Source organism: Cnephaeus nilssonii, assembly GCF_951640355.1.
Source record: "Cnephaeus nilssonii genome assembly, chromosome: 4".
Classification (NCBI taxonomy): Eukaryota; Metazoa; Chordata; class Mammalia; order Chiroptera; family Vespertilionidae; genus Cnephaeus; species Cnephaeus nilssonii.
This window is the reverse complement of record NC_137075.1, coordinates 74,984,324-75,001,712: the sequence shown is the minus strand read 5'-3', so window position 1 is coordinate 75,001,712 and position 17,389 is coordinate 74,984,324. Positions and strand designations below refer to the sequence as shown.

Below are 17,389 nucleotides of genomic sequence, written 5' to 3'. Positions count from 1 at the left end.
GAACTCTCATTGGCCGCTCATGACGCCGAAGAGTTTCGGATTGGCGCTCACTCCTTGCCGTCCTCATTGGATGTAGCTCTGAAACTTCACGGATTGGTGCGGAAAACAGCAGGTAGGACATCTTCCACTTCTGATTGGCTGCCTCCGAGGGCTAACGTTACTGGAGGACCAGGTATTGAGTAAGCCAGGGCTGCCAAAGGATTGGTTGAGCAGACTCCGGATGTGCTTGACTGAACACTGATTGGTAAATGGAGGGGGTCAGGAAGAGCAGTTCCGCACGAGGATTGGCAGCGGAGTGTCCCATGGAAACCGAACCCGGGGCTGCGGCCAAGACTTGCGCGGGGGGCGGGGCAGGGCCTGTCCAAGGCGCATGCGCCAAACCGACTCCTCGGCGCCATTTTGTCTGGGCAGCGGCGGCCGCAGGTCTATCGCATTTCATGTTTCTGGCGAGAGGACAGCGAAGTCTTTCTACCGTAGATTCTTTTCAGTGCGGTACCCGTCCGCGGTTCTCCCCAGGACAGCACCTAGTGAAGGTCGGAGGAGTCCGCGAGTCTGCTTAAAAGGTCAGTTGGAAGCCGCGGTTGTCCGATTGACTGGGGGGGATGGCGCAGCTCTAGCGGCGCCGGCACCGGAAGTGAAGGGGCCAGGGCCGCCATGGCAAAGTCCTCCCCGCCGCGGAGTGGGAAGTAGAAGGCGGGATGAAAGGGGGCGAGGCTTCCTCTCCCGCCGCTCGCGAAAAGAGGCGGAGGGGAAGTCTTTCTCTGGGCTGGTCCTTGGACTCCTCCGGAGAGCTTGATGGGCTTTCTGGGTTCTGCTCCTCCCCGAGCCGCACCTCCCTTGGGGAGTGTGTTCCGGGGATTTGTCACACTCTCAGCCAAGTGCTGCTGGCTCTGGGCGCCTCCCTCATGAAGACGGGGAAGGATAGGTTCTCAGACGCGGCATGGTGCGTGGGGACAGGTGTTTCCGCGTGCTCGTCACGCGATTAGGCTCTCGGGTCGGAATGCTGAGAATGCACGTGCTCGCCCCCACGCTGCCGCTCTGCCCGGAGGCTGGCAGCTGTTCCGCAGGGCACGAGGCTTAGGCTGCTCCTGGAAAGGAAACGGCAGCAGCGGTTTTGCGGGGTCAGAGAACACCTTCGATCAAAGGACCTCCGGGGAGGACCTTGTGCCGGGCAGCCATTGGTCTTGGTCGCTTAGCAAAATCTTGTGTTTTGTCAAAGGAAGCAAAAACACATTGGAAATGGTGGAATGTCAATGGCCAGCTGTCACAAGGAATGAGATAATTAGGGAAATGGAAAATATCCTCGATAATCCACGTCGACTAAATTTACTCAGAGAACAGTTCAAAGAAAGCCGAATCCATTTTTTTCATCCAGAACAGTGGTTTTTCTCAAAATTACTTACTAAGAAAGGGAAAGATAGGTTGGTATTTCTATTGAGTGACCCAGTGGCACTGATCTGGATAGCTTCTTAAATTATCATGATAAGACTGCCCCTGTTTTGAATACTATGGTTAAGTTTTAATAATTTATTGGGTATTGTTGGCAGTTGGTCTGAAGATAGCAGGACCTCTCCGTGACAAATACCCTGAAATGTTACCGAGAGGAGTTCTAAGGTCTGTAAAAATGTTTAAAATTGGGGAGGCTGCCTGGAAAAATTTTCTATGGACCAAAAAAGGAGAGCCATAAATAGCAAAATGCAAGAATGGTCGTTGAAAGCTGTTTTGTTTGGTCAAGGATTCAAGTGAGTCTGTACAATTAGCTATCAGGTGTGATATTTTTTATTTTTTTCTGGTGTGGTATTTTAGAGTGAAACCTCAAAGTTAGGACATGCTTATGAATTTGTCTACCCATTCATGTGATTCTCATTTCTGGATTTTTAAGTACTTAGTATTTTTATCATGGACTAATATGAACTATTTTATGATTTTTTTTCTCCCAGTTTAAAAATTTTACATATAAAAAAGATACTTCAATAAGAGTTTACAAGTGAAGTGATTTTCTTTCTTCCTTAGGGAACTTTCCAGGGGGTAATCACCTCTAATTTCACTACACAGCTTTCAGCTGTTACTCCCCAAATAACACATCAGTGGGCATTTGGAAATTACTAAAAAGCCAAAAGAAGAGCACCACAATCTTTGTATTCCCTCCACCAAAAGGTAATTACAGCTTATACTATACAAGGAATTTCACTTTTTCATTGCTTTTGTTTTACAAAATAAAAATCATTTCAGTCGTACTCATTTTGTCACCGATATTTTTTTTTCTTTATAGAAAGCATTGGAAACAGAAAATATTGTAAATATTGTGTCCTTAAAGCATTTTTATGGCTGCATAGTATTCTGCAAGGTAGGTGCACAATAATTCATATAACCTGATCTCTTGTTTCCTATTTCAGTAATGTGTCTGAATAGCCTTGTATATATTTTACAAGATTTTGCCTAAGAACTAACATCTGTGACTAAAATTTCTAGGCATCAAGATTTTCCTTCACATCCCTGATTATTTCTTTAGAATAAATTCCCGGAAGTGGAAATATAAGACCAAAGGGATTGTATATTTAAAGCCTTTAATCCTTGAACAGCTGTCCATCAAAAAGCATTTGCTCTTACTGCAATTACATTTTTTTGTCGTCCGTTTGCTTTTTATTACTTTTTTTTTTTCTTTAGCTTTATTTTTTTAATTTTCTCTCCTGGGTCTCTGTTTATTCAAGTAGAATTATTACAGTCTTAAGTCACATATGTAGTAAAATTGAGAATTTTTGTTGAACCTTAAGAATCATTTTTTAAAGCTAATTTATTTTTTACTCTAAAAATTAAATGTGCAGTGAAACATTTTGCTACACAGAAGTGACATTTAGAGATTGCTAAAAACAAACAAGTTGTTGTTTTGGTATATTTAGTTGAGTTCAACAAATTATTTTTATGATATAGTTAGTTGAGTTGAACTATTTTAGAGTTTCCTGTAACCTTTCCTATTGTGAAAGCAGAATGCTATATTTCCTAAAGTTATCCATCCTTATGTGCATGCTATGCTCTTGGTGATTTTGTACCATTACAAGGAAGGACCCTTTTCATGCCTCTCATAACATTTACTTAGCAGTTGTTTGGCTCTCCTGGGTTTGAGACAGTATTTCCAGAGGGAAGCAACAGAGGTTTTAATCACTCTTGTGTTTGCCTGTCAGAAACATAATAGATGCTCTGTTATTATTTCTTATGAATCTCTATGTACTTTTATATACAAAATATGTAAAATAAGCTAATTTAGGTTTTCTTTAACAGTAATTCTTTCATGATGTTCCACTGATGCTGTCTTAACCTTCAGAAATTTTTTGATGCTCCAAATTTTTTATTTAATACTGAATTTATTTGTAATTGCTAATATGTGGATTTAGAGAACTCTTAAGAACAGTTATTCAGGATTTTGTTTTCTCAGTTTTTTTAAAAAGATTTTATGATCTCTTAATGGAAGGCAACTGTAACTAAATAGTCACTTAGACTATCTCTTAGGTATGAATGAAAGAAAATTTTAATAGAATTGTTTTTTGTAACCTATTTCAACAGGCCCCAATTAATAGAATAATGTTTCCTATAAAATCACAATTGTCAACTTTTTAATAATGCTTCTATTGATGAAAAGCTTTTGTGAAAGCAAAATGTTCTATTTTTTTGGCCAGGGGTTTCAATGAGGCTATATAATTATCTTCCCAATGTATTTTAGACTGAAATCACAAATTTAGAACATCCATATCAGGGGTCCTCAAACTTTTTAAACAGGGGCCAGTTCACTGTCCCTCAGACCGTTGGAGGGCCAGACTATAGTTTAAAAAAAACTATGAACAAATTCCTATGCACACTGCACATATCTTATTTTGAAGTAAAAAAACAAAACGGCAAAAATACCCGTGTGGCCCGCGGGCCGTAGTTTCAGGACGCCTGATCCATATGGATTTGTTTACCCATTCACATAGATTTCATTTCTGGATTCTTAATCACAGAACACTGAATATTTTCATGATTTTTTTTAACAGTGGTAAAGTACTTGAGATCTCATCCTTAAAAGTGTTTAGAAGTGAAGAAATACTGTGTGTGTGTGTTTTTAATGGAAATTTTAAAACATTCTGTGTTCTGAGTATGTGGGCTTTGTCTTCTAGCTTCATTTTGTGGAAAAATGAAGGAAGGTATTCCAGTTTTTAAATACCTAGATTTGCTACCTGTTGAAAATTATGTTTCTGGTAAGCAATTTCACTTAACTATTCTTTAGTAATCAAGATTAGTCATGTTACTGTTACATATATCTCGTTTGAAAAGTGATAGGATTTGTTCCACTGTACAGTTGTTTCTGTAAATGTCTATCTAGAGAAGTAGAACATTACTGTGTTGAATGTATCTGCTTGATGATTCCTAATGAGTGTGGTGTTTTTTTTATAGTTACAAAATTTGCTTATTTGTAACCAAAGTAACCTTTGCAATCTCTATCTGATCTTTTGCCCTATTAGATGTCACTGGTGATTTTATGGACACATGGAGTCATTGATACTGGTTTTCTTTCATTTATAATTCAAACTAGAATGACAGCATATTTTAGGATTTGGATTCAAGCTGATCTAGGTTACCTAGTGGCATTTCTACATAGTGAGGAGCTTACTGTCAGTAAACGAAAGAAAATTAAACATGTGAAAGCTAAGTAAAAAGTAGTTATTTCAGAAGATTCAGTCAATTTAGATAAACTTTTTAAAGATTTAAAACATGGCAGTTCAGTCAATCTAATTGCTTATAAGAGGACAAATTGATAATACTGAACAGAAAGAAATTCACTTAGTGATCGTTGAAGACTTCTCAAAGTTAGTGAGATTTAATATATCAAAGTAGAAAAAAGGAAGAAGACATTCTAAGTGGATGGAAGGTTGTGACTGAGAATACAATTATGTCAGGAAAGCTATATTTGGGACAGTGAGTAAACCACTTTGGAGAAGATGGCTGGCTAAAGATTACATTGGGAAAATTGTTTGAGGCCATCAGAATTATATCAGGTGCTTGTCCTCTCTACAGGGTTTTGGAACCTGTAGAGAGCATTGAAAGCTGGTTTGTGAGCAGAAAGTGATGATTAATTTTTGTTTTATTTTCAAATTTTACAAATCAAAATGGAACTAAAATGAATCATATTTAATCCTACCCCAACATTAAATTTTAAAAGTTTTTTCTTCCTGGTCTGTACACATATTCTTTCTTTAGTCTTAGAATATTTTTTTATTTTAGTTTTTCCTTTAACATTCAACATGACTATGCAGTCTCTCTAATAATTTTAATATCTGAAAACATTCCAACAAATTATTTTACTTTTAACTTCATTTTTCTGTTGCCTGTCTATATTTAGGTTTCTAGTTCTTCAAGATTGTGCTATAATTATCATCTATGTGCATACAATATTTTCTGTCTTTTGACTTTCAGGATTGATTTAAAAGGTCATTGTATGAATATTTTTATGACTCTTGAAACATTACAATGTTGTTTTCCAAAAGAGTTATAATTTACTCACCATCCCTGTGAGTGTAATTGTCAGCTTTGGGTAGTCTCTAATTCTAATCATTTTTGCTAATTTAATAGGTGAAAAATCTTTTAAATTCTTTTTCTTTGTAATGTTTTGTTAACTAGTGAGGTTGGATTTTTACTTACTGATTATTAGTCTATTCAAGACTTCTGTCCCTTATGTAGTACAGCCTTGATATTTTTTTATATCTTTTGAGTGTATTAAATACTATTTAATAGTAATTTGCTGCAGATATTTTTCCATGTAGACTTCCCTTTTAATTTTAGTTATTTTTGTTGCAGGTTTTTTTAACAGACACAGAGGGGTATGATGTACACAAAATGTATTATTGGAAAATTATTTGGATACAGTGTGTCCAATGTAACTAAAGAAATGACACAAGAATTGGAGGAAGGGAGACAATTAAGATAATGTTGCAGTTGTGTCAGCCTAAAATGAAACTAGACTAAGACCTGGAGAAATAGGAAGGAACAGGTGAGCAAGAAAAGAGTTGACAGCATTTGATCTAATTTGGAAAGTCAGCAGAGACCACTGGTTGGTAAGAAAGATGAAATTATTTTTAAACATGCAAGTTAGAGCTTGGATTATTCAGTAAGCATCTATTCTTCCTTTTCTCAAAGTACCTATGAGGTCCCTAATTGGGTCAGGGTATATGATGGACCTTGATACTGCTTTCTGTACTTTGACTTTCAATTTCAGTCTTGAGACTTTGGTTCTTTTATCAGAGCTTTCTTATTTCTGAGTTTGAAAGTACAACTTCAAAAGTTAAAGTAGATTAATAGTAAAATAAGTGCAGGGAACCAGGTGATTCTCAAACTAAATTAAAAGGAGGTTAGTTTTTCATGATTAAAAAAACAATAGTGTTAAATGAGCATATTGTAAAATACGTGGATGCTTTTTTAAAAAGCTGTTCAGATACATGGGTTGATGTATCTTTCCTCTTCCTCTGTGGACTAAGTTTGGTGTGTTTTATTTTTATTTTAACAAAATATAGAAAAGAAACAGATGTAATTCTGTGAAACATGAATGTTTAGCCAATATTCTTTGAATATATGACATCTAAGTAAAGATGTTAATTGTCTTATTTTTGGGGAAGCACTTTTAATAGATGAAATTTAAGTGTTCAATTTAAGGAAGGACTTTGGCAATTAGACATGAAAATATGGAGTAGACTGAGTGTTCTTCAAAAGGAGGAGCCTAGCCAGCTGGCGTGGCCTGAGTGGTTGAGTGTCGACCTATGAACCAGGAGGTCACGGTTTGATTCCTGGTCAGGGCACATCGTGGGTTCAATCCCAAGTGGGTGGTGGCATGCAGGAGGCAGCTAATCAATGATTCTCTCTCATCATTGGTGTTTCTCTCCATATCCCTTCCTCTCTGAAATCAATAAAACATATATTTTATTATTAAAAAAAAAGCCTAATTTAACCAATTAATCTCTCATGATCCTTTCCCCCCTTTTTTCCCAGGGCTTTAAAAAATGTTTTCTGCTATTTAGCAAGGAAAAGATTACAATTTTGTTTTAGCAAAAAAAAATTCGCCTACCCCCCTTTTTTTCTTTTTGATTTGGCTTTTTAAACTTTTTATAAAACCAAATTTTTGGAGTTAGTATATGGTCTTATGAACTTTGGGCTACTTTGTCACATATATCAAGACTCTTACCTCATTTAAATAATTAGGTATAAAAAAGTTTCCCCATCATAGTGCTAGCTTTGAGTTACAAAGATATATAACCTGTTTATAAGTTGAGGAAAAAGTAATACATTCAGAAACATACAACATTTGTGCATTAATTTCAGCATTAGTTTGTAATGACTGGTATGTGTATGTTTTAATTGCTTCTCTTACATTAACCCCTTTTCTCTGGTACCTCTTATTTTCAAAGGTTACATCATTCGATTTACTTACAGGATATAAATCTTCTCCATTAGAATGATAGCTTTAAAAATCATTCAGGGATAGCAAAGAAGATACTTCCAGCTTTAGAATGTGTAGATGTGGTAAGGCTTTTATTGGGAGGGGTAGTTTAGAGCAGATTTCTTAACCTCTCTGTCCCATCTGTAAAATGGGGATAATAATAGAACTGACCTGATAGGGTTGGGATTAGTATTAAATGAACTAAGACATGTAAAGTGTTTAGAATGATGCCAAGTATTTAGGAAGCACTCAGATATTAAGTGTTATTGTGGTTAGTGTGTATAAAGATGTTAAATAGTGTCTGTCATTCAAAGAACGTTTCAAAAGAATACTTTATTATATTTATATGCAGAAATAAAGCATCTAGACTCTGCCTCCCATTCAGTAGCTTTCCAAAAGTCATCACAACCTCTCTTCATACTTTTACTTCTCTTTAGGTATTTGCTTTTATCACATGAAGGCTATCATGTCTCCCCTCCACACGCTTTGTGTTTTCCCAGCTCTTTTTCTTTTTTTTTTTTTTTTAATCCTCAATCAAGGACATGCTGAGAGAGAGGAAGAAGGGAAGAGAAAAACATCGATCAGTTGCTCTCCATAGGTGCCCCAACCAGGGATTGAACCCACAACCCAGGTATTTGCCCTGATAGGCAATCAGACCTCAACCTTTTGGTGCACAGGGCCACACTCAGTTGAGCCAATCTGGATGGGTCCAGCTCTTTGTTTTTACTCATACTTTTCCCACTATCTGCAATGTTGCCCTATTAACACTTGGTCAAACGCTACTTTTTAAGTGAAGCTTTCCATGATACCTTTGCAACTGTGGTAATCTGTCCATATGAATTTTATATTTCTTCTTATAAGATTCCTGCCACTTTCTATGTTGCATTTTTTTTATCCACTTACATGTTCTTCACTAAGTGATGACATTCTTACAGGCAGATAACTATACCTTATTCATCTTTGTAGGGTTAAAATCTATCACAGGCCTTGGCACTTCGTATGCCCTGTATATATGGAGTGAAAGTTTATAAAAGGTATAGCAAGCTAAAAGGTGATGTTTAATGGACAAATGTGTGCAAGTGAAAATGTGCTTTGTCAGTGTTTGTACACCAGGAACATCTTGCCTGGTCAGTTACTAAAAATGAGATCACTTGAGGCTTTGGGAATTGGGTCAGATTCAAGAACATGTAAGGAGTAGAGCATAATGGCTACTATTCACAGGTCAAGAATTTTCATTAGTATGTGTGTGTGTCCCCCTTTTTTTAAAATAGTATGTCTAACTACCAAAGGGATTGTTTTTCTGATAGTAACTGATTTTTCATAGATCTACTCACCCACTAATCTTTATCACCAGTGGTCTAGATTTGTGAAGTTTGGCTAGAACTCAAAGTACATTTGCTGCCAATAACTGGCACTCATACTCTCAGTCTACAAGTACATTTTCTTATCATGGTGCCATAATGTCTCTAGTCAGGAAAGTAAGGATACTCTGAGAATAGGAACTGGGTGAGAGATGTTATGAAAACATTTATTTATCCTTGGTTCCTATACTATTGATAGGGTCTTGGCCTCTAGAAATAATGGGAATGGTGGGAAATAAGGAGATAAGTTAAAATACCTGGCTCATAGTAGGCATGCGTAGAGCTAACATAGTAATTACATGCTCAGCTTAAAAATTCTCAGAACTTTTACAATAGTTCAGTGCGATGTCGGATTGCATAAATAATAAAGAAAACACTGTATTTGAAAACATGTTCTGTGCTATGATCATAAGCCTGCTTTCATTGGTTGTGACCTGGGATACATTACTCTGCCTGAGTGTATGTCCTACCTACGTCAGTGTTTTATTTAACAAGTGTTGTAAATGCTTTCATTGGCTAGTAAAACAGATATTTGAAATAATAGCAGGTTCACTGATTAATTTCACTGTAGTGAAGTTTGTATAACTGGAGGAGGCTAGCTGGAGGATGTCAGAGGGGAAGGATTATTTTTTTTTCCCTTTGGTTGGCTTATGGTATGTTTGGTAGTGTGTTACTGAATCTGCTAATCCTAATGTACCACTTAGAAATTTATATTCATATTTATTTTTTAGTTAGGTTTACCTCAAATCCTATGGCAAGCACAAACAAAAAAATTTTCCCTAAGTACTTGCCACAAACCAAATCAGAAGTGGTATTTTTTTAATCTTTGTATTTCTTAGTCTTTATATATGTAGTCATAAAACTGCTTCCAGTGTTTGTATAATTTTGCTGGCTTAGGACAGGGAAGGGGGTTTTTATATGAAGGAACATAACAAAAAGAAAAGCCATCTTCCTGTTTCTTACTCCTCTATATATCATGTGATAATGTCTTTAAGGCCTTTAAAATGTAAGGGAACGTTGGTAACCAAGGCAAATTTTTGCTGTTTTCCTCTCAAATGTGAAGTTCTGCATTTTATTACACTGTCACAAAGAATTAGTCTGCTACCAATAAATATGTAAGCCACAAAACTTGCTTCTCTATGCTGCCAAGTACTTCCTGTTTTGTCAGATTTCCATTTAGGGGAAAGAACAGAGGAGCCTGAGTTTCATGTTTAAAGCATCTCTCCTGAAATTCAGTTTGGAAGCTGTCCAAATATCGAGATTGGGGGTGGGAATGGCACATCCTGTCTACATTTGAAGACATTTGTCAGAAAGCTTCATTTGGCTTTGTTTTATGAAAGAGAGGGTTGCCAGGAAGAGAGACTCTTGTTAGAAATAATTAGCGTATGACTTGCTAACGCTGTAGCTTGCCTTTAGGCTTTCCATATCAAACGTGTTTCAGTTTGTGAATGAATCATTACATAGCCTGTGAAGGAAGAATATGTTCATTTCTAGTAGACTTTTCTCTACAAATAGGTAAAACTGCATTCGGCCACATTTACTATTTTTTCAGTAGGGACAGATGAAAGGTCAAGTGATGATTTGAATAGAAATGGACTACGTTGTAAATATAGAACGTCTTTTGGGGAAAGGTTGCAGTAAATGACTTAAAGACTCTTGCCATGCCCTAACCGGTTTGGCTCAGTGGGTAAGGCATCGGCCTGCGGACTGAAAGATCCCGGGTTTGATTCTGGTCAAGGGCATGTACCGTGGTTGCGGGCACATCCCCAGTTGGAGTTGTGCAAGAGGCAGCTGATCGATGTCTCTCTCTCATCGATGTTTCTAGCTCTCTATCCCTCTCCCTTCCTCTCTGTAAAAAATCAATAAAATATATTTAAAACGAGAAAAAAAAACGACTCTTGCCATTAAAATAGTGAATAAACAACATTTAGTTATAAATAATGAATTGTCATGTTTTCGTTCTGTGAATTCAACTTCTAATTAGGTAAGAGAATGTGTCAGTAGAACATAACTTTCAATGTAAACTTTAATCCCCTCCTATTGCTGGTAAGGGAATATTGTGTTGAGGTGATTTTGCAGTCATAGAACCAAGCATTTCTATAAAATTTTCTTTGACCAAATTAGCCTAGCCAGCCTTAAGTCAGCTATTTTCCTCTTTTTTGAACTGTCACTAAAATAAGGAGCTTTTTAATTCCTGACTACTTATATAATTTCTTCCATATCGGTTTGCTGGCGTTTTGGAAATTTTCAGAGAACTGATGCTGATTTATAAGATATTTGAAACCATCTACTATAAAGTTTCTAACAGATACATACTTTCCCTTTTCATCATCTCAGAATGTGCTCCCATTTCTGAGACATGTATTTCTTTAAAAATTCAGATTTCCTAAATACTAATCATGACCTACAGTTTCATCCTCCATTTTGATTTATAACAGAAAGTTCATCTGTTGAAACCCTTTAAATAATTGTTTCTGTTGCCATGTTCTCCTTTTAATAACCTGGGTCCAAATCAGTGAATCTCAAATTTTAGTGTATTCCTAAGCATTACCTTGGGCTACTTGTTCAAAATACATATTCACTTCAGACCTAGTGAATTCAATCTATGGAGGATTCTTTCGCAGATGGTCTTTGAACCAAATGGATGTAGTCCCACTGTCATCTAAATTCTGTTTATAAAGATTTAGTCTTTTTACTTGGTTTCAATTATTGCTCTCTCAGAACTTTTTTCATACTAATCATGGACATCCTTCGTTTTTCTGAATGTCCTGATTAGAGAGCTCATCCTACCAGATCTTCAGGAAACTGTCCAAATTCCCTGTCTTGTCAATTTATCTTTCCCCCTTCCCAAAGCACACATTTGTAGTTGAGTATGCATATACAGTATATGTATATATAATAATACATATTTCTATTGTACCTTGCCTAGTGATTTTTAAATGTGCCTGTCTTTCCCATTGGGGAAGTAATTGTTTTTTATTTACCTTTTAAAATACTTTCTGGCAATGTGATACACATTGTAGGCATCCAAATGTTTGCATTGATTCTTTACTGCTATCACTTGGTTCCTGCTTACTCTCAAACCAGTCAGTTTCCTAAAGATAGCAGGTTGTCTTTACTAGGTGTACCGGTTAATAATGGCGGATTTTGCAATCAAAGAAAACACGGTAATTTCAAGAGAAACATCAAAAGTGCGTTATTCAAAGTAATGTCCATCTCTAGCTACACATTTCCCCCATCTTTCAGGTAATTTGTGGATACCGTCCCAATAGAACTTTCTTGTTTTGAGGCAAACCATTCAGAAACCCAATTTTCCACTTCTTCGTATGTTTTCAAGTGCTGCTCAGAAAGTGTGTGTGCCATCGATCAGCACAAGTGGTAACCTGAAGGAGCAAGGTCTGGTGAATACAGTGGGTGGGTTAATACTTCCCAGGCAAGATCTTTTAATGTGTCTTTAACTGGTTTTGAAGTGTGTGATGGTGCGTCATCATGAAGCAAAATTACTTTGCCGTGTCTTCTGGCACATTCTGGTCGTTTCATGATCAAAGCATGGTTCAAATTGATTATTTGTTGTCGGTAGTGATCAGTATTAACGGTTTCACCTGGTTTTAGAAGCTCATAATACACCACACCTTCCTGATCCCACCAAACTCAGAGCATTGTCTTCTTTCGAAGTGATTTGGCTTTGCAGTGGATGTTGATGGTGGATCTGGATCAGGCATTTGGGATCCTCAAAATAAATCCATTTTTCATCGCCAGCCACAATTTGATGGCAAAAAAGGCTTTCTTTCGTGCCCTTGAAGCAACCTTTTACTGATGACTTTTCGGTTTTCCATTTGTCTTCATCAATTGATGTGGCACCCATTTTCCTTCCCTTAAAATCTTTCCCATTGCTTATAAACAATCGGAAATTGTTTGCTGAGCAACGTTTAATCTTTCTGCAAGTTGTTTTTGAGTTTGACATGAATCTTCATCCAATAATGCTCGTAATTGTTGATCTTCAAACTTTTTCGGTTGACCTGGACGTTCTTTGCTTTTCACATAGAAATCATCACTTTTAAAGCGTTTAAACCAGCGTTCACAAGTTTCTTGAAAGGGAGCATGTTCACCATAAGCTTCCCGAAGTATACGATAACATTTTCTTCAAAATAATGAATTAAAACTTCCCACAAATGCTCTTTTTTTGGCACGAAATTTGACATTTTTAAGTGTAAAAATATCTATGATATTAACACCTTCAGCATATTTGACATATGAAGTTTTGGAGCTTGCTGTCAATACAACAAAATAGCATACATATCAAATCGCATGTATATCATCATATGTGTAACTCCATCTATTGAAAAATCCGCATTATTAACTGGTACACCTAGTATACCTCTAATTCTCATATACCATTTCCCTTTCTTTAAATTATCAGTATTTCCTTGGTGCTATCTTAAGATTAATTCTCCCATACTGCACACTGGTCTTGATATTGACTTTTCCTGGAAGTTTTAAAATTATTTCTTATATGGACTGTACAGTTCAGCTCTTTAAATGAATTTTCCTTAAATTCCACATTTAAAAGTCCAAATCTTACACTTCAAACACAAACTCAAGATGTGTAAGGACCCTTGCTCTTCTATATATTAACCACATTACAGCAGTGTTTACTTTTTTAAAGTTGTTGTTTATGGACTGGAAGGATACACATTTGGATGGTCAAAGAAGGAACATCAGTTTTATTTGTAATGTGAATTGTCTGAATCTTTTACCCATTTAAAAATCAGGTTCTTATTGTTGAATTTTGAGAATTCTTTGTACATTTTAAACACTTGTCCTTTGTAAAGTTAAGTGATTGGCATATGTTTTCCCCTAGAACTTTTTTGTCTTTTCATTTTCAGTGTTTTTAGGAGAGTAGAAGCTTTTAATTTAGGAGAGTAGAAGCTTTTAATTTGGGTGAAATTCCGTTTTTCGGTTTTGATACAGTGAGAACTCTTTTTAAACCAAATCATCTGTGTTCTTCTAGAAGCTTTAGAGTTTGGGGTACATTTTGGCTTATCCTTTGAATTCATTTCTGTATATAGTACCAACGTATAGTTTGGCTTTTGGTGTTGGTTTCTGTTTTTGCATTATGGATGTCTGTCCAATTGTTCCAGTGTCATCTGTGAAAAAGCTCTAATCTTCCATTGATTTGTCTTTTTTTCCTCACCATTGTCAATCAATTGACCATATTTGTAAGTCTATTTTAAGACTCCATTCTGTTACATTAACTTTATTTGATCAGGTGGCGGTCTTTTTATTTTTCGAAAGTGTTTTGGCTGTTCTAATCCTTTTTCCCATATAAATTTTAGTAATAGCTTGATGATTTCTTAACCACTCCCTAACCCCACCCCCCAAAAAGAGCCTCTTATGAATTTGGGTTTACATTGAATCCATAAATCAGTTTAGGGAGACTTGACAATACTGAGTCTTCTGATCAGTTTCTGATTAGTTCATTTTCTCTCACCATTTTATAATTTTCAACGTACCTTTCACAAATTTAAACTTATACCTAAGTGTTCCAGTTTATGCCATTTTAATGGTATATAATCCTCATTTTATAGATGATGGAAGAAGTAACTGGCCCAAGGTGACACATTAAAAGACAAAGCCAGTTTGAAACTTATACTAATCTGGCTTTAATTATGATGTTGCTTTTATTATGAAATTGTTGTGGTTACAATGGTGGCAGAAAGGAAGCCCTAACTTCTTTTAACTAGAAAAATCCCATTATCTTGCTTTTATAAAAGAATTTATTCTTCCTTGGCCAGTGTGGCTTAGTTGACTGTCACGCTATGCACGTTTTTCAGGGCACACTTTTTAAAAGTATATTTTTATTGATTTCAGAGAGGGAGAGATAGAAACATCAATGATGAGAGGAATATTTCATTGTATATATGTACCACAGCTTTTTTATCTCCTCAACAATAGGCATTTGGGTTGCTCCCATATCTTGACTCTTGTAAATAATGCTGCAATGAACATGGGAGTGCATATATTCTTTTGAATCAGTTTTGAGTTCCTTTCAATATATACCCAAAATTGGTATACCTTATGCTGTAGTTCACTAGTATGAATTATTTCAAACTTTAAAAAATGTGTACCATTAGCATTTGAATGCCTACTGTGTGCTCACCAGTTAAGAGGAAAAACATGTTTTCTTGAACAACTCCCATCTATGGGAGGGATAGTGAACACCATAATAGATGCATAAACATGGCAGTGGTAGAACAAAAGCTTTTACTTGGTTAGGATTGAGTACTTTTACTTCATGTTTTGGAGTTCCTTTTTCTTTATTTTTTAAGTAATTTGAAAACCATTTAGTGGGAAACATGTAAAGAGCTTTGAGAGGGGGAAATCATTTCAGAAGGCTTTTGGCTGGTGGTCTGATTCCTTAGGAAAGACCACTTAAGAAATAGCCTGTGCATGGTGAATTCAATATAGATAAGTAGATATTTTTACAAAATGAGAAAGGAAATGTTAATTTGTCATCTTAATTTGCTCTTCAAGTCTTAATTTGAAGAGTATTTAGTTTCAATCAGTTAAGTGTATTGATGACCTACAATGTGATTGCTCTCATTTATTTTTTAGGTCCCTTTATGAATGATAAAACATAAAAGCAAACGGATTATCAGATAAGTGCTTTTATAGTTTAATTACATTTTATTATTTGTAATCTCTAAACCAAAACTTGATTCTTTAAAACATTTTTCATTTTTCTTTTTTCAGGTGCCAGCATCAAGGTTTACAGTAATCAAGGTACTCGGTCTTTTCTGAAGATAAATTTGTAATCTTGTACAAAGTAAAATGTACAAGCCTTTCTTTCCTCAGAGGCTAATCTATCTCAACGGTGCAGTTACATAGTGACCCTACAATTGAGCCTATATAAATATATGTATGAAACTCAATTGTTTTCCTTCCATACATAGCTGAAGAGCTGGGTGTACCTGCTTAAGTATTTTTAGATTTGTTTGTTGTTACGGCATCCATACTGTTTTTCAGGTGGCTTAGCTACTCAAATATAGGTTTCTGTAGAATTACTCTTTTAAAAAGGGTTTTTAGCTATACTGATATGAATAAGAACACATGTACTCACAGTACAGTAATAGGAGATCCATGTACTATACTTACTTTGGAAGTTTGGAAAAATAAAGAATGGCCATAGATTGGCTTAGGGATAGTCAGCTTATTATGTCTCTCTCACTAGATACAACTTAATATTGTCTAGATGTTTGGCCAAGGCCAACAGTGGTGTCATTCTGAATTAAATGTATGAGTTGTAAAATTAACAAATAATTTTATATAAAAGAAGCCATGGCAGTGACATTGGTTTTGGCTTGTTTGTATAGTAGTTAGCTATTCAAGTATAATGATTTGCTATTTGAACTACACAGATGTTCAAAGTCCAGCAGCAGTACCCTGCTGCTAAACTCAGTGACTAGATTCCTACCTAGGAAAGCATGACAGTTGAATGTAGTGATACTGGCATGAGCCCAATAAAAGGTGCATACACCTGGATACTTGGCCTGAGTGAGTTCACATTGTTTCTTCCTGCTGTGAATGCTACTGTTCAGGTTATGACAATTGTTCTTATTGGGCACAATTCTGACTATTCCTCAGTAACAATTCTGCTTACAGAGTATTCCACAAATATTCTCATTTATTTTTTGGCATAAAATATGAGTATTTTGATATTAACTTTACAGGTTGAGAAATTTCTTATGTGACAGAATAGCAACTTGTGGGTACTTAAATCCACTCCAATACATTCTTGACTCTCCTGAAACATCTTTCTTATGTGTGTACACCTAGAGGTTAAAAGTGGCTGATGACCAACAGCCATTTCACTAAATACAAAACTGGGCAATGGCATCAATTAATTGCCTACTACCTTGATAGGTACTTTTTTTTTTTTTAATATATTTTATTGAGTTTTTACAGAGAGGAAGAGAGAGGGATAGAGTTAGAAACATCGATGAGAGAGAAACATCGATCAGCCGCCTCCTGCACACTCCCCACTGGGGATGTGCCCGCAACCAAGGTACATGCCCTTGACCGGAATCGAACCCGGGACCTCCCAGTCTGCAGGCCGACGCTCTATCCACTGAGCCAAACCGGTTTCGGCTTGATAGGTACTTTTTATACTTGATCTTAGCCAAACAGCCTGGAAGCAATGGTAGGTACTTTTTAAATCTGATTCCAAAGCCTTTATTTGCAGTATTTTAACTAAGAAATTTTTAAATAGGCATAAATCTATAATTTAATACTAAGTAAATATGTGCTCAAATACCCTCACCAATTTTGTCCAGCAGGTATTAAACCAAACATCAATGATTACAAGACAAAAATTTAATGAAAAATGGTCAGTGGTATTTAATAATTCAAGGAGCTAAATAGTTACATTGGGACTGTATTAGAAATTTAAGATAAATGCTGAAGTAAATGTTACATATTATCATCATCTGATTCATCTTCTTCCTTCAAAGATTCCTGTTAAGAGAAAAAGTGTTTAAAATAAATTTCTAATATTACAATCACAACA

The 17,389-nt window shown here is 36.0% G+C and overlaps 1 protein-coding gene and 1 long non-coding RNA gene across 5 annotated transcripts in view; one reads left to right on the top strand and one right to left on the bottom strand.

The window, feature by feature from the left end:
* Positions 1-108: 108 nt before the first annotated feature.
* LOC307098228 lies at positions 109-15,548 on the top strand. 3 transcript variants are annotated; one of them, XR_013813422.1, is made up of 4 exons: positions 1,489-2,157; positions 2,273-2,347; positions 4,152-4,232; positions 15,439-15,548. It is a non-coding gene; the product is annotated as an uncharacterized lncRNA (long non-coding RNA). The 3 variants fall into 3 exon arrangements; XR_013813423.1 differs by lacking the exon at positions 15,439-15,548 and adding an exon at positions 109-563 and having other exon boundaries at positions 2,014-2,157; positions 2,273-6,621; XR_013813424.1 differs by lacking the exon at positions 15,439-15,548 and having other exon boundaries at positions 4,152-6,621.
* Positions 15,196-17,389, bottom strand: part of PSMA3 (proteasome 20S subunit alpha 3) — a 28,256-nt gene continuing 26,062 nt past the window's right edge. For both annotated transcript variants that reach the window (XM_079768910.1, XM_079768911.1), the window contains exon 11: positions 15,196-17,337. In XM_079768910.1, coding sequence (XP_079625036.1) covers positions 17,293-17,337 — 45 coding nt within the window. In that variant the 3' untranslated portion in view covers positions 15,196-17,292. The remainder of the gene's footprint in view (positions 17,338-17,389) is intronic.